The sequence below is a fragment of the Cuculus canorus genome, chromosome 20, assembly GCF_017976375.1.
Source record: "Cuculus canorus isolate bCucCan1 chromosome 20, bCucCan1.pri, whole genome shotgun sequence".
NCBI classification, from domain to species: Eukaryota; Metazoa; Chordata; class Aves; order Cuculiformes; family Cuculidae; genus Cuculus; species Cuculus canorus.
Window position 1 is genome coordinate 6,556,131 of NC_071420.1, and position 23,385 is coordinate 6,579,515.

The following is a 23,385-nucleotide window of genomic DNA, read 5'->3' on the forward strand; positions in this document are numbered from 1 at the left end:
ACCTCAAGACCAGCCCCAAATGCTTGCTCACTCCAGATTCATTTCCCTGTGGCTTGTTAGGACCCTTAAGGTCTTTGGAGTTTGGTAGAAATAAGAGTGTTTCTACAAAGAAAGACTTGAAGCTGCTCTGTGTGCCTGCTGCCGAAGCTCCTTCCTTCTGGGATTGTTGTGTGCACAACACTCCGAGGCGGTTAAGCAGTGAAATTCCATGTCATTTCAAGGAATCTCTTTCAGTGTTTATTCTGTAGGCTGGTTCTGCCCTGCTTCGTAACCTTTCTGGAGTGCAAACTTCTCCCCCTGAATTACAATGCATGTGGTTTTGCTTAATATTCCACTTCAAGCTGAAGTCTGCTCTCACTAAATCTGCCTTTCACAAATGGAATATTTTTTCAGTTCTTGCTGGGTGGGTCCATACTCTGAAAAATAGGTCAAGAACAGTCATCTAAATCTACTGCTAATAAATAATTAAAGCTAATGGAATTTGCACAAGATCTGTGAGCTAAAATATTGCAGAAAGTACCATGGTGTACATTTTGCTACTGTAAATCAAGATTTTTTATTTATCGTTGTGCTAGATTGAAACATATCTATAAGTGTAACTTTGAAAGATGTTTTTTGTACAGTGAAAATAGTGGCATGTAAGTATATTAAAATAACTAAAAAGATCATAGAAAATGGATAACATTATGATTCATTCTGTAATGATTTGATTTCAAGTAAATACTTCAGCAGCCTTAAGCAAGAAGAGGTTTTATATCTCATTAAATCATAGTGTATATTGAGCAATAAATTGTTTGTTCGTATGATTTAATTTGCCTTATATTTTAGGAATTAAATAAGTCATCTAAGCTACTGTCTAGTACCTGTTTGGACAACTGTCTGGGATTTCAGTTTCGTATCTTTTAGAACAAAGCAAAGTGGAACTTGCTGGAACTAATGAAATCAAAGGACTCAAGTGTTGCCCTCGGCACGCCTTCAGTCACGTGTGCCCAGGATCTCGGGGGAGAAAATCGCTTATTCTGTATTTTTTCATAGTTATGGGTGCAAAGAAGTAATATTTAAAACTCATATATTGGGAGATAAGCGTCTGATTGAGCTATCCCAACTCACTCACCAGTTTGCCCATCCAAGGATGAAAAGCGTAGGCTTGCTGGCACTTTCTAATTAACCAGTAGAGCTGCTTACTGCTCATTATAGTTAACCTGCTGATTTCTGCGTTTCACAGTGACGGGTTGTGCCCTTGAAGTATATAATAACCAAATACACCTTGAAAGTGGATGCCAGCGTTCTCCAAAACCCTTCATGCTTGGCTGCTTTTCCCTCTCCCCCTTTCAGCTGTGTTTATATGAAAGAGAAGCTGAACTGCAGCATCGCGATAACAGCTGAGAGGACAGTGTATAAGCCCTACCTGTGAGAGCACACAGAGAAACATCCTCCCAGTTGCAAGGAACAAATAACGATCACCTGCCCCATCCCTGGAGGTGTTCCAGGCCAGGTTGGATGGGGCTTTGAGCAGTCGGATCCAGTGGGAGGTGTCCCTGCCCGTGGCAGGGGGTTGAACTGGATGGGCTTCGAGGTCTCTTCCAAGCCAACCCATTCCTTGGTTCTGTGGTTCCAACACGCAGCTTGTTAAAAGAGGCCGCCAGGTTTTGGCACCAAAGCTCCTTTTGGGGCTGAGCTACTGCTTCTCTGCATGTCGGCTGCAGGGACAAACACCTTCCCACTCAGTCAGTACACATCAGGGTTTGTCCTGGGCTGTTTGTTTTTCCTTTTTATACATTCTGATCAGAAGGTGTCTGCAGTCAGGACATCCACCCAGCTGCTTCTGAGCCAGGGCCGGTCGCTAGGTCCTTATTGCGTGTGGGCTAACAAGGAAGGAAATGCAAAAGGGTAGGGTGGCAGGAAAGCCGCAGCATCCCGGTGGTGATAAGGCAGCTCAAAAATTGGTTGTGACAGCTGGGCTAATGATGTCACCGATGCTGATACCACTGGGCTGCTTCTCATTACAATTCCTCTGCCAGACACGGTGACATTCACCAGCCAGTGCGTGTCCCGAGTGGACGATACAGAGAGCAAATCATGGGAATGTGATGCGGAAGGTTTATGGGAGAACATCTTCCCATTTTTGTTTTGTCTTATTTCACAAGCGCACGATATTTCTGTAGATGATAAAGGTGTGTAGGTCAAGCTTAGCCTTGCTGGACCACTTTATCAAACCAGGGTTATAGGGCTCTTGTTGTGACATTTAGAGATAAGCATTGTGGAGGTAAATGAGATGGAGCAGCCTGCGAGGAGATCAGAAGGTGCTGTGCAGCCTCAGACCTCAAGTAAATTACAGACACAGTGCTGGTGGCCTGACCGTCGATACGGCCTTTGTCCTGTACGTGGTGTATTGAGACAGCGATGGATTAATAACCTAGTTTACATGTCAGAAAGATGCATTTGGTGCCCAGTTCTTCACCACAGATTTATTCCCGGTTTATTTTCCATAAAGTTATTTTTAATGGGAATGGAGAGAGAGTTAAAAATTATTTGGATTCAGATTTTATTGTGGAGCTGCTTGATCAAAATATAAACCCGTTGTTTATGCTCTCGTAAAGAGAAAATGCTGTATTAGCGTTCAGCTATCAGATTTGATTCAGCTAATGATACAGCACCCTAATTCATAGTCTCTATTCAGATATTGGGTTTGGCTGTGATAGAGCCTTTTTCAGAAAACTGCTCTGCCTCAATAAATCACCCAGAGCGAGAGAGAGAATGCGTGCATTTCGATGCATGGAAAAACAGACTAATAATGTGATTGTACCGGAGTATTCAAATATTTCAGTGCATCTGTGTCGATAAATTATCATTTGTTTTAATGCTTAGCCGCGTGTACCCTTCCTAAGCGCTCTGCCTGGTGGCAGTGATGTGCTGGCTGCTCGCGGGTGCTGGAGCTGGTTGCTTTTCCTGTTTTGATCCCAGCCCAGGCAGTAAAGGCCACCACACTTCAAACAGATAATAAATCATCCGATGTCCTTGCTAACCAACATTACAGATTCCCCCAGGCCGGAACTGAACGTCCTTCTTTCTCTTCAGTTTAGTGCAAAGAAGGTAGGATCCTATTCGCTGTTAGTGTAATATTTTGAGACAGTCTGATGAGGAATTTTTCCAAACTGCCAAAAATAAATCTCCCCAGCAGAGTTTTAGCCGGTGACTCGAGGCATATGTGTTCCTGACTCCTGTCTGGTTATTTTTACTTCTCTTTTGTTGCGAGCTGACTGAAGTTTTGATGCCCTTTAGCCAAGGAAGGAATTATAAAAGTCGCCTATGAACTCTTTCTGAGAGGGGAGAGAATAAAAACCATTGTGAAGAAGGCAATTCTGCTGTTTGGTGTGGTGTGCGTCGTTCATCCCCGTGCCCGCGTGGTGTATGTGGTTGCATTTAAAATACTGGAGCAAATACTGGCCCTGAATGCGGGCATTTATTTTGCTGTGGACATTTATTGTTACTTTCTTCGACGTCATCAGCAGCAGGTTACGAAGAAAATGTGCTCTAAACTGTGCACAGCCCTTGGGTCTCCAGAGCAGTCTGGAAGTGTGGAAAAGCTGCTCAGCCTGTCCGTTTGCTTTGGTATGAGGCGTGATTTGTGGATGTTCATGGTACACAAGGACTGCGTCTACCCATTTTCTGCCCTAAAATAGACAGCAGAAAATAGCAGGGAACATTTAGGTAGCTTGGCTTGGTCTAAGAACAGAAGCGTTGTTTGCTCTGGTGCTGAAAAGAGAGCTTATAAAGCCACAGCGTTATCCTTAACGTGATTGAGATGAACTGTATATGAGTGCAATCACCATGTAAGAGCTGAGGTTTGGCTGATCGTTTGTCTCTGATAGCTTCAGTTGCGTTTGGCCCCCTGAGCCATCTCTCAGGGAGCGGGAGAACTCCTGACACTCCAACTCTCTCTGCATGACTTGTCATTTAAATGACAAAAATCACTTCTCTCAAAAGCCTCCTTTTCCTTCGGGAAAATCAGATTAAATCCAGGGCTGAGGGTGCTCTGGTGAGTGATTTGATGTCCAGCATGGTGCAGGACCCAGATGTAACAGTAAATGCATTGGAAAAGAGAGTTTCCCAACTTCTTAGGGTCAACTTCTTTTCTGAAAGGCCCAGAACAGATCCTTTTTATACAGAGAAAAGACTTCAGAGACCTCTTTATCACCTCTCACATGAAGTTCAGGGCAGCTGAGAGGCTGTGGGGAGGGAAGAAGATTTTGTGCGTACTGAAGCAGTTCATGGCTGTCCCGGTTGTGAGCGGTGTTCTCGGATTATCACAGGGCTCTTGGTTGGAGGGGACATCCAGAGGCTGGCAAGATCTCACAGGGCTTTAAAAACAGGTCTTCAGCACCCACACTAAGTCTTGTCAGCTGGGCCTTGGAAATCTCCAAGGATGGGAAATCCACCTTCTTCCTGGATAACCGATGTCAGTCCTGCCCTCCTAAACAGTGCAGCATCACATTCCTGGTTTATACCTCTTAAAAGAGTTGTTTATAGCTGTAATTGTGCTCTGAAGTCACTGCTTGTGCCTCATCAGTGCAATGCCACGGCAAAAACAGGGGTCCAGCTTCTTGGCTGTGAACAAATAATACAGCATCTTCCGCAGAGTGACGGGCTTTTGTTCTTCAGGCGTGCACGTAATGAGAACTCCGAGAATTTGTAAGGGAATTAGACCCAAACCAGCTCAAAAGTGGAGCCACTGAGAATTTTGTACAAGATAGATGTACATTTGTTGTCCTAAATTATCTTGGTTGCTAGGTAAAAATATGCTATAAACTTTCAGGCTGATTCTGTGGGTATTTTAATGAATTTTGTACCACTAAGCGTGTTGCAATTCCAAAGAAATTTTGAGTTGTAGAGAAAGCATCGAATAGTACCTTCTCCTTCAGTGAGGCTATCTTCGGTTCTCTGAGGGACAAAGTCAGAGCACTCTTGAGAAAATAATAAATGAAATAGACCTTGTACAGAATGACAAAGCTCTCAGTTGAAAGGTTGCCTTCCTCCTCTAAGCCCAGCTTCCACGTGGAAATGTCTTTGGCATAAGTTCAGAGGTGTAGCTGCTGTTGAGGTAGATAGAGGCATTTACTTCTAATCGCATTAGTGTTTCAACTGAATTATGAGATCGGAGGCGTTCGGTGCTTACCCAACATCACTGCAGCTTTCTTAATTAATACTGTTTGCAACAGATACAGGTGTGTGTCAAACTGGAGATGCAGGCTTGTTCAAAATGGATCTAGGTATACTTTTATTTCAGTCGAAGCTCCCATAAAATGCAATAGGGATTAAAATAGTGTCTCAGAACTAAAAACAGCATTAGGAAAAACTTGACAATGACTTGGCCTCTCAGACTTCTCTGATGCAATATCTTGCTTCTGTCTTCTAGGACCTGCGCAAACAGGTAGCTCCATTACTGAAGAGTTTCCAGGGAGAGGTAAGAGCTTATCCTTCTTATGGTGCTTTTGATATTCCCTCACTGGAGTCTGGTGTGCTGGCAGCCTCTCAGCGTGGCTGGGGGGGTGCAGAGCGCTCGAGCAGAGCGCACAGCCAGGGCTCAGCCCTGCTACGTTGTGCTGTGTGAAGGATACGTGTGGGATTCGCTGGGTTTGTGCTGGACAAGCTGAATTGGTCAAATCGCTCTGCATCCAGCGTACCTGAGCGTACGCGTACATCGCGTGACCCAGATGGCACGTCTAGCACATTACGCCTTAGTGACTGGATGGTTTAAATGCCTAATGAATGCAATGTAATGTGCATATACAAAAATAGGAAGATGCTACAAGTAGTTTTCACTTTTCAGCTGTAAAAAATGTATCCTAGAGGGCTGGGTGGAAGTCCTTAAATTGGCCGATGTTTGGTGGAAATCTAACAGAAAGCGTTCACAGCTCTAGCGCTGGGTCTTACTTTGAGTTTTCTTCACACCACTCCACAAAGAAACATGATTAGACTGATCGCAAGTTTAAAATCCGGCTGTTGTTGTTCTGAAGAATTTCTGTAGCGAAGGGCAGCTGGTCCAGTGACAGAGTTTTACATTTTGAGTTGTGGACAGCACTGAGCGTTCATTTCCCACGAGTGCTTCAGCCAGGCAGGATTTATTTTACAACTGAATTTTCCAAGTATTGCTAGAAATAAATAAATAAATAGGACAACTTTGTCCTTGATGTATCTGATAGCAGTTTGTGAGAACAAAGAGTGACTCGTGCGAGTCCATTTGCCAATGGAAATTTACACTTTTAAAATTGCTCTGAGAGGATTGCAGTGTTCTTAAAACCTTTTCACTTTAATTTCAAGCTTGCAGTGCACTGACTGAAAAGTGCACATGTCCCTTCAGCACTGTTCCTTAGTGAAGGAGATGTCTGAGGATCCAATAAGAATTATAAACCCAAATTTGAGTACAGTGAAGGCAGATTCTCACATGAGATCTTGCCTTGGAGACAGCTCTCTGTTACCTTGGCGTGGCTCTCGCAGGCTCCTCTTCTGTAGTTTTGCCTCACTGATGTAACAGTGACGTTTACACTGGGATAAATTCAGCCTCCCAAAGTACGAGAGTAAAATATTTTGGCAGAAATCGCCTCTTACGTAAATGAAGCTCTAATACCTTACAAGATTGTGCTGCTGCGTCTCTGAGCTGGTGATTCCAGCCTCCCTAATCTAGACGAGGGTTTAGAAACCTAAAAACCCCTGAACTAATCATGAGTGGCTACATAAATGCAGAACATTAAACTGTGAATTGTGGTATTTGATGACAGATGTAGTGACTGTGTCTTGTTTTGGAGACAAATCAAAATAGTGAGCATAGTAGCCTCTGCTGTTGTTTTATTGTTCAGTCTATAGATCTGGTGTCTGTTTATTGTTACGGCTGGCTTTGTGGAAGATCGTGAGGTGAATGCTCCAGGTAGCTCCAGAATAAGCTGTGTTAAGCGTGTAGGCTTTTCACTTCCCCTGGAGATGCCCCATCAGACTGTCCCCGCGATGGCTCAGTACATAGTGCAGATGGGCAGACACCAACCCAGCCGCGAGCTCCGTAGGATCACTTTGCCCAGCTGATTGCTGCCTGTGCCATGGTGCCTGATGTCCGGGGAGGTCGTGGCAGAGCGACCTTTTGCTTACACCGTACAATAACCACAGGATGTGAACCGGGAGGAGGAACAGGGAGTGAGCTGCTCCTGGAAGATTTCAGGTCTGAAAGGTGTGAATAGGCACCCAGGAACAAAGTTCAGAGTCATTGATTTAAGAGATGTAAAATTCCTGTTGTTTCTATCTTAAATCTCTTTTTGTTGTTGTTTTGCATACCATTAACTGCTGCATTAAGGGTGCAGCTTACCAATAGTTTGCTCACCGAGTGCTGGGCTAAATGCAGGGCAGAATCCAAAATCCTAATGAGCTTTGTCATTCAGTCATAACATGATTATCTACCGTTTGCAAGTTGGCCGGGTGCTCCTTCAAGCACCCATGTACGTAAGCCGGGTTCCGAGCAGGTCGTTGTGTTATCACTTTTATGGCAGCGGATGGGTGTTTTTACGTGAAATCTTAAAATAAGGAAAAGTTATGTTCTTGGGCAGTGCTCATTTATAGAACTGAAGTTGTGGTGTGGAAATCTAATGTTGGAATCCCTATTTGTGAAGTCATCAAATAGATATTTTAAGGCTGGGAAAGGATTTCCTGAGGTCATTAGCATTCTTTTCATGTGGCATAGCTGCACTGTGGTAGTCCTGCATTTGGAGAGCCCTTTAAGGCACACACTCCAATGCAATGCACTGGACTTCTTTCTGTGCGAACCATTTCTCATATTCTTCTCCCAAAGCAAGTTCTTCTAAGGATTTTGCCATCTGATGAGACCTCTCCGGCTCCCCACTTAGCTGAATAGCTCTTGAAACCATTAATTTGGTCAGTAGAATAATTTAATAATTTTCCATAGGCACACAACAGGAGTTGCAAATCCATTTGGTGTGCTGGAACCACTAATCACGCTTTGAATGAGTGCTCTAATAACGTGTGTGCCTGAACAACTTCAGACCCACTTCCCTTCTGCTTTTTGAAGGCATATTCCTGAACTGATTCATCTTTTATTTTCTACCCCCTTTGATTTCCTTATGTTAAATTTACAAACCTAATTAATACAATTTCTTTCCTGTAGGTTCGCTCCATGATGGCTCAATTAGGGTAGCAGTAGAACTGTGGTTCAATATCCAGGCCAGCTTCATAATTGAAAACACATTTTCTTCTCAAAAGCTGCAGCTGGTTTGGTTCTGCTCATGCAGAAAAGGATATAACCTTGCATAACATAGGAAATGAACGGTTGAGAGAGAAGCCAAATTCAATTTCAGTCAGATATTTTGAGGATAAGTCCATGATCTATGGAAGCAAGGGAATGAAAAGTGTGTGGATGTGGAAAGCAGCGTATTCAGCACTCTATTAATCACGGCGAGCCGGGGTGCTGTTGTGCGCTGTTGCGTTAGGGCTGATTCTCGTACAGAGGCTGGAGAGCAGCCAAGCACTCCAGAAGTTAACCTCTTAAAGACCCTGAGCTGCTTTCTGTTGAATAAATGTAATTTTGTGGTCAGAAATAAATGCTTGTGATGTAGCAGGAGCTTTGAAAACAACAGCGTGGCAAAGCTATTACAAATTGCTCTGTGTTGGGGAAGTCAACAGGAGGCATCAACATTCAGAGCGCGCGCCGGGCTGGTTTAGGCGCGGAGCTTGCCTGCTCTGCAATGCAAGTCCCTCTGAACCACTCCGTGTAAAAAAAAACAGAGTAAATTTAACATTTTTCTTGGGTAATTGTTTTCTTTTAGTGTCCCCTCCATGGGGCGTGGGTGGTGGGTAGTCTCCTTCGTGGACCAGGACCGTGGGGATGGTTTTCTGCTCTGTCTTGGCTTTGTTTCCTGGCACTGGTGGGGAAGGAGAGGCACACGGCTGGCTTTCGGGGTAGCAGCGTTCGGCAGCCTTCCCCTGCTTTGTTTACACAAGTGCATAAACGATTATTTATTTATTTTTGGCTGGCTTGATTGCAGTTTAAACAACATCTTTCCTGAGGAAGGTGATTTAAATACACTTCAGCATCTCGAAGGCAGATGCTGATGAGCGTGGAGGATGTCTGCTGCACGCTGTTGGGTCGAAAACATCCCCAAGAGCAGAGGCGCTGAGCCGCAGACTGATGGACAGAGCTGTTGAAACTCTTGGATACAGCCAGAGCCGCCGGTCCCATATGTACCTTTTTCTCCTTTCCCTGTTGATAGCTTCCTGGGACAAACCTCAGCTATCGGGGTCACGAGCAAGGTCCCAAACCTCGCAGACACTACCAGGAGCAAGCAAGAAGCACCCTGCGCGTTTCTGGAGCTCTTGCACGTTTTTCTCCATCCCATCCAGTCGGCAGTTACTACCAGGGCAACTTTGGAGAGGATCAGCCCAAATCCTCTTATTTTTATATAATTGACAACGTGCTGAAGTTTCTGCTGGCAGCTGGTGGGCTGTCTGTATCGAGCCGCTGCCACGCGTTGGGGTGAAATGCTAGCAGTGGGGGAAATGCTATAGTGGGGGGAAACTATTTATGCAAAATTCAGGCAGGCAGCACTGTTTCAGTTCGCAGTGTCAGGAGAATCTTCTCATCCTGTTCAAAAACAAGAGCTTGAAGGGTGCTGGAAGGAATAGGGATGGGAGGAATCCTGCCGAGTCCCACTATGATCCAGTCCCTGCTCCTCCAAATACAGAATTATTCTTGTATTTGTTACAAAATGTCTGTGAGGCTTTCTAAAAGCCAATGTCTTGTCTTGCGTTGCTGTAATAGAGAAGCAGGAGGGCAAAGTCAGTGTAAAATATTAGTGAAAGGTTACATTTTGGTACTGACATGCAGGTGGATTTTGCACAGCGGCAGTTAATGAGTCATTCCTGCAAGAATTCCTCTGCCCTAATTTTTAAAACACTTCAACAACAGTTTGGATCATCCATAAGGGAGGAGAGCGATTGTGGGTTCTAGGTCAGTGTTCAGAGCGGCAGGAGGAGAGGCTGACGCACAGGTGAAAGCACCCACACACTTTGCCGAGTGGCTTCTTCTCCTGCCGGGACGCTGGAGGTGATGTGGAATAGCACAGGCTGCTCTGCCCTGTCCTGTGATTTGAGGGAGCTGGGCTCTCCTTGAGGGGCAGCGGCGTGGTTTGTCTGGGAAAATCAGGATTTATCTGGGCATGAGAGGAGAAGGGTTCAGGGGATCAAGGTTGCAGCTGCTTCACAGCGGAGGGAAAGAGAATTGGAAGATGGAAGGATCTGACTCCTGCCTAAAGCTCTCTTCTTAACTTCAGCTTAAACCAACAAGTGGCGTGGCAGGCAGGGAACTGGCAGCGAACCACTGCACCGCGCCCCAGCAGCCTTGTTAAACAGCTTGGTGTTGTATCCACTCCGGAGTCCTTATTTCAGTTAAAGAATTTATAGCACAGCTAAAACACACACCATATGCTTTAAGCAGATGCACAGGAATCATTTCATTTTAATTTTGCTTCCAAAATCTTTTAATTGCAGCAAAGAGAAAAAAAAAATAGTATAAAATAAATGAACTGGGATGATGAAGTGTATACTTTTCTTAATTTGAAAAATTATGATGTTATATTTTTATTAATTAATTTGTTAATGTAGATTTCTGTTGGTATTAAGAAAGGGAAGACGAGCCAACCGCGTGCGTACCCCGCGTGCCTCCTGGCCCACACGCTTCAAGCAGGCTGTGGAGCACCAAGCACCGCGCGACGGAGGGGCTGGATCAGAGTTAAGAGCAGCCAACCTCTATTGTAGCGGCTTCAAAGAAAGACCGATGCCATTGCGTAGCATTAATAACGCCGTAACTGCCGTTTGAGTCCAGCAATGTAGCACGGCTTAAAATAATGTGTGTTAATGAGTTGTTATCCTGCTTTTCCCTTTGTTTAATATGTTTCTTGCAGTTGTTAATGGCATTTCGGTAGCTCAGAGTAATTGAAGACAAATGAATAAACTTTGTGATGCAAAGCAGTGCAGCCAAAGATGTGTAAGGGAGCTGTGTGAGTGAGGGGGGAGGGTCTCGCTAAGGCATCTATTTATTTATCTATTTAATCAGAACAGGAAAATAACTTCTGTTTTAAGTAGTTTCGTTTTACTTGCTGAGTTAGTTCCAAATTGGGCACAGGAGAGTAAAAGACCTTCTTGTGAAGGTGGCTAATGAGATTGAGCGTTGCAACCGAAGGACAATGAGGATCAGTAGATTTGGGACTACAGAATTCCTCTTTAGCGTGGTTATGTGAGAGCTCGTGTGTGGGGCACTTGGTGTGTGGTTCATTGTACTGCAAGTCAACTGCCAGTGCTTTGTGATGCAACACAGACACCAAAAGCTTTGTGATCCCTTCACTAAAGAGTTGCCTTTGGGATGCCAAGTTGTCTAAAACCAGAAGGAGAGCACCGCCGTGCTGGCTGGTCCAAAGCTACTCTGTCAGGACCAGCACACCGTGGCCGTGCGCTGCTCACCTGGTCTGCAAATGTGTTAATCTGCTCTGAGAATGTAAGCGTCAGTGCAGAATGTGCCGGCATCCGGCAGTCCCAGCTTCCTCGTGAAGAGCTTTATCTTCCTGTTTCATCTATAAATTGAGAAATGCAACCGTGCAGCTGAGGAGGGCAGCCCACTCTGCAAACCTGGATGCAGGATCCAAGGATTCGGGAGGCAGTGGAGATCAGACTGCGGTGCCAAAACTTCTTACGCATAGGCAGTGGCGGGCTCCAAAATAAAGCCACAGACTTTGCTTTTATCTTTTTGAGCTCAATGGCCATAGCTGAAAAGGAAAGGGGCACAGCGACAGCGACATTCAGCATCATCCCTGACTCAGAAGGTCGGATTTGTGCCCCTTGCCTGAATGGAGAGAAACTCATTGTTTCTGTTGATGATATTTTGATTTTAGCCAGGCACAGAAGATACCGGAGTGTGACCAGGTGTTCCTAAAAGAGGCTGCCCGTGCTCCAGGAGCAGCGTGCGGGCAGGATCGGGCAGCTGGCTGCGATTCTGGCAAGGGAGAATGGAAGCAGACCAAGGGGGGAGTCTTCACGGGCAAGCTGGAGAGGGAATCGCAGAGGGGAAGGGCATCTGGGATGAGCTTGGTACCACGAGCAACAACTCATCACAACACTTGACCTGGAGAAAAAGATGGATAATGTCAGCGTAGAGATGAAGAGTGTGCTAGAGAGGGAGGATTCCTGGTGTCTCATTCCTGTTATCCCAGTACAGCACCAGTGGTATTATCAAGACAAATCGTATGCCAAGACTTAAAAGTGAACATATGTTTCTGGGGGTGGTGGGGAACACAGAGGTCACTGCTGTTTCTTTCTGCGCAGGGAAGACATAATGGGGCCTGGTTTGGATAAATTAAGACTTGGAGCTAAGCTCATGTCAAGACTGCGCTGGTGTAATTATAAGTTGACTTCTTTCAGGGTCCCTGAAGTTTTTAGTGTCAAATAAAAATGTTCAGCAAGAGTTTTATAACGTAGTTCAACTGTTCTAATGTGAGGTGCCTGCAGCTCATCCTTGTCAGCTCCCGAACCAGTTTTACTTGGATTTGAAAAGTTTTGCGTGAACTTCCAAGAACTTTGGTGCCGTTTCAGTGCTGTTTCCGCTGGCTCTGGACTTCATTTACATTTTGCTATTTTTGATGTATTTTTCATCCTATATTTCCTTATTTCCCTACACAGCTGGAAGCTGTCCATACTTCATTGTCTTATTCCGGTTAAAGTTGTCAGGGGCTTTTATTTTAAGATATAAAATAGTAGCAGCACTGATTTTTAATAGAACTTCAACCTGGACAGATTGCTTGATTTATTGATTTTTTTTTTTTTAACAACTAAAACGTTAAAAGAATCTTTCTGCCTGGTGAGATTGTTTGGAATTCTGGTTCTGAATCTGGACGGGGGAAGGTGTGTAAGTTTTTGTGATTTCAAACCGCTTCCATCAGAAAGTCTCCGATCTCCCTGGAAGATATTTTTTCATTTCTGGTTTATATTTCAATCACTGCATAACTGGTGAGGAGTGAATAAACCAGACTTTTTATAATAATTTAGGGGGATATAAGTACAAATTCCCTTTACTAAAACATAAAAAAAAAGGTAATAGGAAAACAAATCCCTCCTGTTATTTCACAGAAATGCAAACATTTTAAATGCTTCGGTTTTCTTAAAAGGGGCAAATGATTTTTTTCAAAGTACAGTACAGAATCAGTTCTGTTATGCTAATTATATTTAATAATAGTAATTTAAATTTGGCTGTGCTCTGCTGAGCAGCAGTGAGAGAAGATTGTGTGTGGGAACGCTGAAGTCCAGAAGTCTGACATATGGTGTGCGTTGGCCCTCAAAATCTGCTTTCCATGATGCAGCTCAACAGCAGAGTCGCTCTGCTGGCTGCCCCTCTGTCCTCGCCCCTTTGTGGGTGATGCTCGAGAGTCCCAAGCACTGATTTCCTCTGCCCAGTGCCTCTTTGCCTTCGGCAGTTTGTGCCCTATCCTAATTTCAAATACTCTGTGTGTGAAAATGTTCTAACCAAATTACTGACGTTCCCGTTCCCTAATGAGCATCGGTCCATCTGTGACTGCTTGAATTCAAATTAATAAGCGGGTTATTCACAACCATCAATCTCTTGCGCTCCGGCACGTCTCATGTCCGGTGTGATTCCAGTGCCTTTCTGTAGCCTTTCTTGGGAAACCCTAAAAGCCAAGTTTGGCCAATTCATTTCTGCACTCCACATCCTCCATCGTTTTGGCCTTTGCTGCTTGTTTATCGTCTTTCTTTATTTTTAATTGATAGGAATAAGTTACAAACAGGTCAAGTTTCAGTTATGCTGCACCTCTACCAACCTACTTCTCCACCAACCTATTTAAATTCATCCAGACTTTGGGGTATGTCAGCAAAGCAGGAATTTGTTCTTTTTCTCTAAATACAGGGTTGGGTTGGGTTAGGGTAATCTGTTCCTTCACCGCCTCTCCTCCCATCTCACAGTGTTTCATTGCTGCTGCCAAACGCTGTGCAGACGCTCTCTTGTCCTTATTTTCCTCCTCTTGAGTCTTTCCTCGTTTTATACGCTGTTCAATGTGCTCCGATCTGTTTTCTCCAGTTGTCCTTGTCCTTTGGTTTTCCAGCCTTAATCCTCTCTGTAATGATGTCTACCAGTCACTTACAGCCATCAGACTGGTCTGGAACCTCACGTGCCGTTCTGCACTCTGTGGCTCGCTCCTGCCAGTATTTTAGTCATCAAGATCGTAAGCTTGGTTCCCTGCACAAAATCCTTCCCTTCACAAAGTCATTTTTGTACCAAGTAAAGAGGAGTGGCACAGGCTTGACCGCACAGCCCCCTTCTCCTTATCTCTCTTTCTCCCACCCTCTTCTGTCCCCCAGCACCCTCGCTGCCCGTGCCGTGGCGCTGCGGATAGTTGCGGCCGGGCAGCTTGGTGGCAGCTCTGCAAATCTCCCTCTCATGTAACGGAATATTGGATACTTTCCTGAAACACAGAGTAAACTCTGTCCATTGTTTCTGCCTTATCTCCCAAATCAATAACTCACTGAAAGAATTCAAGGACGTTTTTCAGACAGGACCTTCCTTTTTTAGTCTGTGTTGACGTACGCACCTTAAAATGGTTTCATAATATTCACTGCTTTTCGAATCCACCGAAGAATTTATATCGGGCCTTTATATCTGTAGTTCCTCAGATCCTTTCTTGCTTATTAAAACATGGGAACGATAATCTCCATACTCTTGGTTTCCTGCTGTCGGTAAGCTGCCCAAGAACCATGTCAGGCTTTCCTGTTTCCCTTTCTGTCTCTTTTGGCTGTAGCGTATTAATTCAACGGACTCAGTTGTGGGGTTTGGTTGGGTTTTGTTAATATTTAGTAGCTGTAAATCCTCTGTCAGGAAAATACGTGTTTCCCAGTAAAGGTTGCTGTGGAATAAATATTCTCAGAGACATATAGCTGCCTTTCCTTGTAAAATAAGATTTTGGATGAAAATACAGATTTGTAGGAAAATAACAGATTGTGGCGGTAGCATTTGCCGTCGCCTGGTCAGGCAGCTTCTTAGATGAGTGGCGTACAAAGAGAAGCTGACCAAGGGAGCTGAGCTTGGGCTCGTGAGTGCGAGTCAGTCCGGACTCCACAGGTCTGTGCCTGAGCTTTGTTAGAAAGCTCACTTGCATTCTGAAAATTCGCATTTGTTTGATGTTGAGTTACAGGGTTCCCGATACGTCCTTTTTTTCATCCTCCTATAAGCTTAGTGGAAATTATAGAAGAAGACATATGCCCCAATAAAGGCAGAGCGTGACATCAGGCGTGCACGAGGTTCCCGTGTCGTGTTAGACGCTAGCAAGAGGTAAAGGGAAATGGTTGTTGAGGAGGGAAACTTTCTGGCAAATCCCATTCTCTTTATAAAGGCTTAAAGAATCACAACAGACAGTAGTGATCATAAAAAACATTGGTGCTTCCTTGCTCTTGTGCTGTGGTAGGATTAAATTGTATTCGGTACAAGGCTGCTTCTGTAAGCGCTCTACACAGGACACTCAGATTCCCTTATGTATTAACTAGTTTTATATGAAATATATTCATCTATTTTTATAGTTCTGAGTGTAGAGTTATGTTGGAAAAAGTCTAAAAACCTTCTTTTCTTATCACCCCTTTTAGATCGACGCATTGGGTAAAAGAAGCAAAGAAGCAGAGGCAGCCTTCTTGAATGTCTATAAGAGATTAATTGATGTTCCAGGTAAGCAACTTGTTTCGCTGTTCCGAGGAGCTGTTGGTTGATGTTGGAGTGCTGCTAGGTGTTTCCTACCTTCGATGAGTGAAATACAAGCAATGGTTTGACTCAGAAACTGATAGGCTCCGGTGCTGGTTTTAAGAAAGAACTAGAACTGGAAAGAACTAGAACTAAGGCACATTTCATGACTTGGCTTAAAACTGGTGATTGCGTTTACATGTTAATGTTTGTGTGAGTCATTTGATGTTACAGTATTGTGTGGTTCTCAGTAAGTTATTGGAGGGTTCAGACCTTTAGGAAAAAATCCATCTTAAAGCTTCCTCAAGAAGCAGAAATATTCATACTGCTAAAGGACAGATGAAATTTTGCATACCTTCACACAAAAATCCTTATTGAAAAGTAAATCACTGCCAAATTTCAGTAGTGTTCAGTTTAAGTTTGATCATAAATTTTATTCAAAGGTCTTTAAAGTCTGTGTTTTCTGATTTCCTTTATGTTTGGCATCACTAGTGTCCACTTATTAATTTTGAGAGTTGATTTTTTTTGTTTTCCCTAATGGAAGATAAACACTATCAGAACAGATTTTTCTGTTTTGCAACTGTACCCAAAGACGAGAGGGAGTGGGAGTTCAGGTCTCCGCTTCCAAGTCTCAGCCTGACGGAGCTGTTGGCAGATGACAGCGTGTGTGTATGATTTTGCACTTTTATAAAATGTTGATGTTATGTATAATATTCAAAATACTTCAAGAGAGATTTTGAGGTATAATTAATACTTCTGAGGGCTTTTAAGGCCTCATTTCAGAGTGCGCCACAGTCTTGCTTTTACCTTTTACGGGGCACATTTCATGCACGCTTTAAATGAAAATTAATCTCTTAGTTTGTTGTTTACAGCTTAAATGGTTGAAAACTCTGTGTTTTTCAGGTGCTCTGTCAGAGCTAATATGTATTTTTTATGCTTTCACATTTATGAAGTCAGGTAGTGCCTGGTGGCTGGTACCTGCTGCGTTAAGTGCAGCATCCACAGAGGGATGCAGGGACTGTGCTCATCCTCAGCCACAGTTGCCTCAGAAATGTTGCGTTTTAGGTTGATCAGCTGTGATCTTAGAGTTTTTGCGGTCTTGTTTGCTACTCATAGTCTTAGGAACCCTCCGTAGGTGAAGAGCTTCCTTTGCACGTCTGCTTGTGCAAAGCTGTGGCCCCTCCATCCCTGCCTAATGGAGCCAGGGTCCTTGTTTCCTGCCGTTATCTCACACAGAGGCTGGTTTGTGAAGCCTGGCGTTGTCACAGGCGCTGGGATTCAAACAGCACGGTCACACCAAAGCCTTCCAGAGTAGGTGGGACATCTGTCCCGCCCGTGCTGTGGGATCTCAGTGGTGAGGGACTGTGTTGGTTCTCCTCTGTAGCAGAAAGAGTGTTCTCCTTCCTTCATATGTAAGAGCAAAATTCAGAAACCTTCTCCCAGCTCCCGCGCTCCCCTGCCCAGCCTTCCCGGCACGTGCCGTACATTATGTGTCAAAGAAATATTCCTTTGATATTCTTTCTGCATGTAAAATTTCAGCCTGGCTGAGTTGTGAGTGTACTGGAGTCCATGGGGTTGGCAATATCTGTGGGTTTTACCCCTGCGCTCTGTCTGCAGCCCGAGAGGCACACGGAGAGCGTAGGGCTGTAGCTGAAAGCAAATCCCTGGTTCTCCAGGAGAAGCCCACCTGGGCTCCCATCACTATGTGCAGGCGTGACACTTACTGTGTACAACACATGCTGCAACAAAGACAAAACGGCCAGTAGGAAGGTACAGCACTGGTGTTCGGGACGAGGCGATAGGGATGAGTTAGGCTTATGCAGTTGGGGCTTGCTTCATGTACTGAGTTTTTTAATTCCCTTCACGTCGTATGCGGTCGTTTACATTGGGTATATGTCCATGGAGGGCTTTCCTTTTGTATAAAAGACCACCAGTATTCATTTACCCGGTGTTGTTGGGTGGCGTCCCGTATCTGCTGACCTGTCCATTCGCTATTTCAAATATTTAGGTACGCTTTTAGCTCCAAAATCCTTCTGTGTTTTCTTTTTCGAGTGAGAAGGGAGCTATGATGTGTTGGGAAAGCTATGACTGGAATGCTGCCGAGTGGTTATTTAGCATTAAGCATCACTGTTACACGACGAGGGTGCAATTTTATCAGACTCCCAATATCCTTTCAAGGACTATATAATAATCACAGCTGAAGTTTGATTCCCAGCAGCAAATTTAATGGTTCTTGAGGAAGACATGTTCTCCTCTCCTCAGTAATAATGTGCGCTCTTTATATAATTAAAAAAGACTTCTATTTTAATTTTACTATAAAATGATCTGTATTGAAACTCCAGCTTCGGTGCTTTATGGATTCAGCTAACTTTAATGATTTTCTTGCCTGACTTGAGGAGTTTTCGCTCGCACTCACCAGCGAGGAATTTGTGGGAAGGCTGGTATTTCACTTGTAAATTTTCCTACGTATATCAGGCTTTTTCTCTTTAAAAGATAAACCAGACCTTTTCATCTCTCTCTCCAACTTTGTGATACTGTTAAAATAGCATCATCATTGGATTGTGCTGCAAAATTTATCCTTCCTAAAGAAAAGTGCACATCAAGGAAAATGTTTTGTTTTACGTACATTTATACAGCTGTAATTCTCACTCAGATCATTCTGTCTTGCTCGAGACTGAACATTTTTAATTAATGGAATTAATTTTCTCCTTTAATTGCCTTATTTTCAGTATGCAGTAGAGAGCCAGGGAGAAGTGAATGCTGCCACATGAATTGCGCTAATCAACAAGGTTGTCACAACTTACCTTTAAAAATAATGTGAATAGATTTATTTTGAAGTAAAGAGAGGCTGGGTCTGCGTTTGGAGGAGCTTTCTTCCATCTGTTCAAGACTTCTTTCCTTTAGTTCTATAAAATAAGTGGATAGTGTTAGCACCCTTGGCTTTTAGGGTCTTAATCTTGCAAACACCAGAAGTAAAATTGGAACCCTGTCGTGTGTTCGGAGAGCAGGGTTGCCTTGCAGAATTGGCTTAGTAGTAATTTTGGTTTTCTTAAGCTTTGAAAGTGTTGACGTTAAAACTAGTAGATTGTAATTTTTTTTTCTTTTAAAAAGGAACGATGTTCACTGCTTCAGGTTTTACTGCAATTTTCAGTTGAAGTTGAAATGTGGGGACCAGAGCAACTGCCAGGTGACAGCGTTTGGATGAGCGGATTCAATCGAGTTTCTCTTTACGCTGTGTCTGTATTACTGTGCGATTACAACGCCGGAGTTGGATTCCCTCAGCTTGCAGCGTTGCTCCTGTGAAGCGCAGCTCTGGTGTAGGCAGAGAGGAAACAATCCTGCCTTTAAAGAGAGACTGCCGTTTCAGTGTGGCAGCAAAACTGAGTTTGGATTCAGTGCCCGTGTGCCTCTAAAAGCTGATTACGTGTCTTTTGCAGTAAAGAGGAGTACCCGGAACGTTGGTCTCTTCGCTGTCCCACTCCGGGGAGGATTGGGGTCCCCAGCCGTGGGTGCAGGATGCCCACCCTGGCACCCAGCACAGCCCATCCCAGCCCTCTCCTGCTCCTCCGTGACGCCGTTGTGCTGAGGCACAGCACTGCATCCCAGTTATTCCCTCTGTGGATATAATAGGAGAAAGCATTGTGCTTTTTCAGCATGTACGCGTTTGAGCATCAGAGTGGGTCAGTACGAAATCTGAGCTCTCAGTCTGAAGGAGACCGTGCAGCCCTCTAGCACTAAGCCATAAATGGTATAATTTCTGCTTAATGGGCGTTTTCTCATCAAGAAACTCAATTACTCTTCCAGCGTGAAAAGGAGGGGGTACGTTATTTTTTATTGGAGACTTCACAGGTCTCTGTGTGATCAGATTTGCACAAGTTTGATGCTAACGCGTATGGTGTGGCTTTTAGCTCTGAGAACCCACTGTTTAAGGAAAGCGTCAAATAACGGAGAGGGTAAACAGGAGAAATATATATTGGTTTTAGATGTGTCCTGTCAAAACAATGGGAAGCAATAACAATGAAAGATGGCCGAAGTGGAAATTTGATCCTGCCCTTACTCCTTGCTGTCATAACTGGCAGCCCCTGCCCTGGGGGCTGCAGGACGAGGAGGCTCCGTCCAGGGGAGTTCGCCACGCACCCACCATCACATGGAGTGGCTTTATTTATAGATGGCTGCAGTTCAGCCTTGGGAATTCCAACTGCCCTGCACAGGGCTTGCTTTTTCCAATGGGTGATTTTTTTTTTCCCATGTGCAGAGATGTCCAAGAGGGCGATAAGCAAAGAGGTTCAAGTCCAGGCTGCAGCTGGGAGAACTTGAGCGGTGTTTGGTAGGCTCAGCGGCTGCTGCCGGGGTGTTTTCCAGGGCAGTCGGAATCGCCTGGGATGCTGCTCCAGCCGAGGGGCAGTCCAGCACTAAGGAATGTCAGAGTAGCTCGTGATCACTTCAGCCTCTTTCCCTCTGGGGTTTGAATTCAGAGGCAGGACATAAACTACAGGTTGGGATCCGCACAGGGTGAGTGCACACTGTTAGCGTTCCGTAGTCATTGTCGGATGAAGCTCAGAGTCCCAGCTAGTTCTCATCTTCAGCCTTCATTCACTTTATCCTCGGGTTTTGAGCGGATGTCAAAATAACTAAAAATAGTTCTATTACCTGAACATGTGGCTTGAAATCGGGCTTGTCTGCTCGCATACTTTTTTCTTTCATTTTTCTCGTTGAATTAATAATTGGATAAATTCCTTTGTAAAAGCTGGAATAAATATTCGAAGGAAGAAATATCCCTAAAGCACACACTTTAAAAAATTTATTGTGTGCTTGTCAAGCCCTATTTTACTTGGTAGGCTGGAGGCACGGAAGGAAGAGAGGAGGCACAGATAAGGGGAAGGATGCAGTAAATAGAAGCAGGAAGAATGTGTCGTATAAAAGTGGTAGTGCGGGCAGTGGTTGTGTTCGCCTGGAGGTGGTAATGGCAGCACCCTTGAAAAGTGGCTTCTTCAGGGAGCAGAGCCGGAGCAGCCCTGACCTTGTGACCGGAGCGGTGCCGCGTGTTTGGAGCACAAGGGGCAAACCGTGGATGTGATGGGGAACGCTGGACTTCCCCTTTCTCGGTTCAAGGAATGTGAACTGGAATTAGAATAACCCCCAGCTTTCGGAGGATTTCGAGCTAAGGCTGTTCAGAAGCTTTTAGGGGGAAGAGGGAATGGTTGCACCAGGCATGCTTTCACATGTAGTGGAAGGGTTCTTATTTCTTTTCATCTTCTCAAAGTAGGAGAAATGAAATGTAGACTACAAGTGATGTTCTGTAGCTGTCCTTTGCTTTGCTCTGAGCTCAGTGTAAATGCAGTAAATTCCAGTGTCTCCAGCCACCACAGGAATATTGACAGTCAGGCTGGAGCATTTTCAGTTACTGTGGTTTCTCCTGTATCTCGTTAGGTCTCATTTTGGCTGTCACATCGTAGTGCCATCAAATATTGTACCACCAATTATGCATACCCCACTTTTAATATTAAAGCCTTTTCTGAGCCTTTATATTGGTGACTTCTTTGAAAACACAAGAAACGAGAGTGTAATTCGTTTAGGAGTCAATCATTTACTCTGCCGTACATGACTTTTTTGGACACTGGGGCAGAGATGCGTCTCATGATCTGGGGCAGGTCCAGAGCATCTTTCGGCAGCAGCCGATCTAGAGTTGGTAGGTGAATAAAGGATGTTTTAAATAACAGCCTACAAGATCAAAGAACAGTGTTCTGGTGAGGGATCCATATGCGTGTGGTCAAATTGGCTGTGTACCATCTTGCGTCGTGTCACTTAACCCCACAAGCCTCGGCAGGTGCTGTCACGGGGAACTTTTGTCGTGATTAATGAGGAGGGAGGGTGCTGGTTTGCCGTGCTTCTCCCCATCCAGTGCGGAGGGGTCGAGTCAGAGTTGCTTTGCTGTTTTCCTGCTCTCAGAGGTCAGCAGAATTTGAGATTGTGCTTGTTTGCTGGTAAGGAAAAGGAGGGGCCCTCACCCTCTTGTGGGTGCTTTGAATTCTCTGGTACAGCCCCTACAAAAAGCTCGGAGAGCAGGAGAGTGCAGAGAACACTGTGAAAAAAAGTGGAAAAAAATAAAAAGGAAGAGAGAGATCCGAGTTGTGTGGGATGGAGGAGTCAGAAAATATGTAGAATTTTTGATTGAAGGAGGAACCTTTTCATGTTTTTTATGAAGTGAGGACTCGGAGAGATGGTGAGCTTTGTTTCAAACGGAATTACGGCTATAACTCTTGTATCCCTGGGCTACCAGAGTCATGGGGGAAAAGGAGGAAAGCTATCATTTATTCCATGAAATCTTTGTCTCCGTCTCTCTAGGCTATTTCCATTTACCCCTGAAATTTCTGGGGAATAATTAATGAATTAATTAAGTATGCTGCGAGGTGTTTGAATATTCAAAAGCTACAATGTAATTATTATTTTTTCTAAAACACATTTTCAGGTTATTTTCAGATACGCAGCTTCCCAAGAAAGCACTCTGCATCGAATGCTGATGGAGCTGCTTCCTGCCTGGAAACCAGCGCCTGCTCTGCCCACGGCACGCTGGCGGTGAGGAGCAGGGGTAGGGCTGGCAACGCATCCTCAGAGCCAGAAACTTCCTTTGCTTAGTGATAGAAGCACTTGTAACATAGCAGAGCTGGACCGCTGGCTCTTTCAAAACATTCATTTAGGTTAATAAAGTCATGTTGAGGGTTCTTCACCCTCTTCATCATTCGGTGTGGGCGTTTCATGTGAGGACCCTTAAGAATCCTGGGCTCGTTGTTTGGGCAACAGGAACACGGGCTTAGGGAGAGGGATGCGCTGACTCCATGGTTTATTTTTAGATCCCAACCTTAGGAAACGCATTTCCGGTGATATAAAATATTGATCGCCGCTGTCGTTTTGTCACCGTTTCATAACTTGCATTCCTAACATCTCCAGCATGATGGGCTGCGTTGAAGGGGATGCAGGAGAAGTCCTTTAGTTTGGAGACGTCTCCATTGATGGGGATGCAGGAGAAGTCATTTGGTTTGGAGAGGTCTCCGCTTGATACCGGTTGAACACATCATTCAGTAATGCAATCCTGCTGCCCACGCAGGGATGTGCCGGGCTTCGACAAGGGGCACCAGGAGGGGTTCCAGGTTGCGTCCCAGTCCAGCTCCTGGTCCGCTCTGCTCCAGGTCACGTCAGGCTGCTGCCGAGATGGATCCTGGGATCCAGGCAAATGGGACACACAAGCTGGGATCTGGGCAGCTGGGACCCAACCTGGCCACCCCTGGTCAGCATCTCCTCCAGGTGGGATTTGCAGAGCACTTTCCTTGGAGAAACTTCCTACTGAGCAGCGCTCTGCAGAGTCATTCCTAAAGCATTGCCCTCTATATCTATGGAGAGAGAAGGTGACTGACCACGGTGTCGTGTACATCACACATTTAAACAATGACATCAGGTTTCCACTTGGTTGGACAGATTTTCTTCCCATATCCCATCCCTCCCCATGCGCTGGGGAACAAGTTCAAACCCAGGCGGAGGGAAGCGGATCAGTTTGGGGCAGCTCCTCGCCACAAAAGCACCTACAGCCAAGGGATTTACACACA

At 44.8% G+C, this 23,385-nt stretch overlaps 1 protein-coding gene across 7 annotated transcripts in view; it reads left to right on the forward strand.

Annotated features, from left to right (window-relative positions):
- The window catches only part of CUX1 (cut like homeobox 1), a 253,548-nt gene that overhangs the window by 96,371 nt on the left and 133,792 nt on the right, over nucleotides 1–23,385 (forward strand). For all 7 annotated transcript variants that reach the window (XM_054085416.1, XM_054085410.1, XM_054085411.1 and 4 more), the window contains exons 3-4: nucleotides 5,417–5,464; nucleotides 15,694–15,772. In XM_054085416.1, the coding sequence (XP_053941391.1) occupies nucleotides 5,417–5,464; nucleotides 15,694–15,772 (127 nt within the window). The remainder of the gene's footprint in view (nucleotides 1–5,416; nucleotides 5,465–15,693; nucleotides 15,773–23,385) is intronic.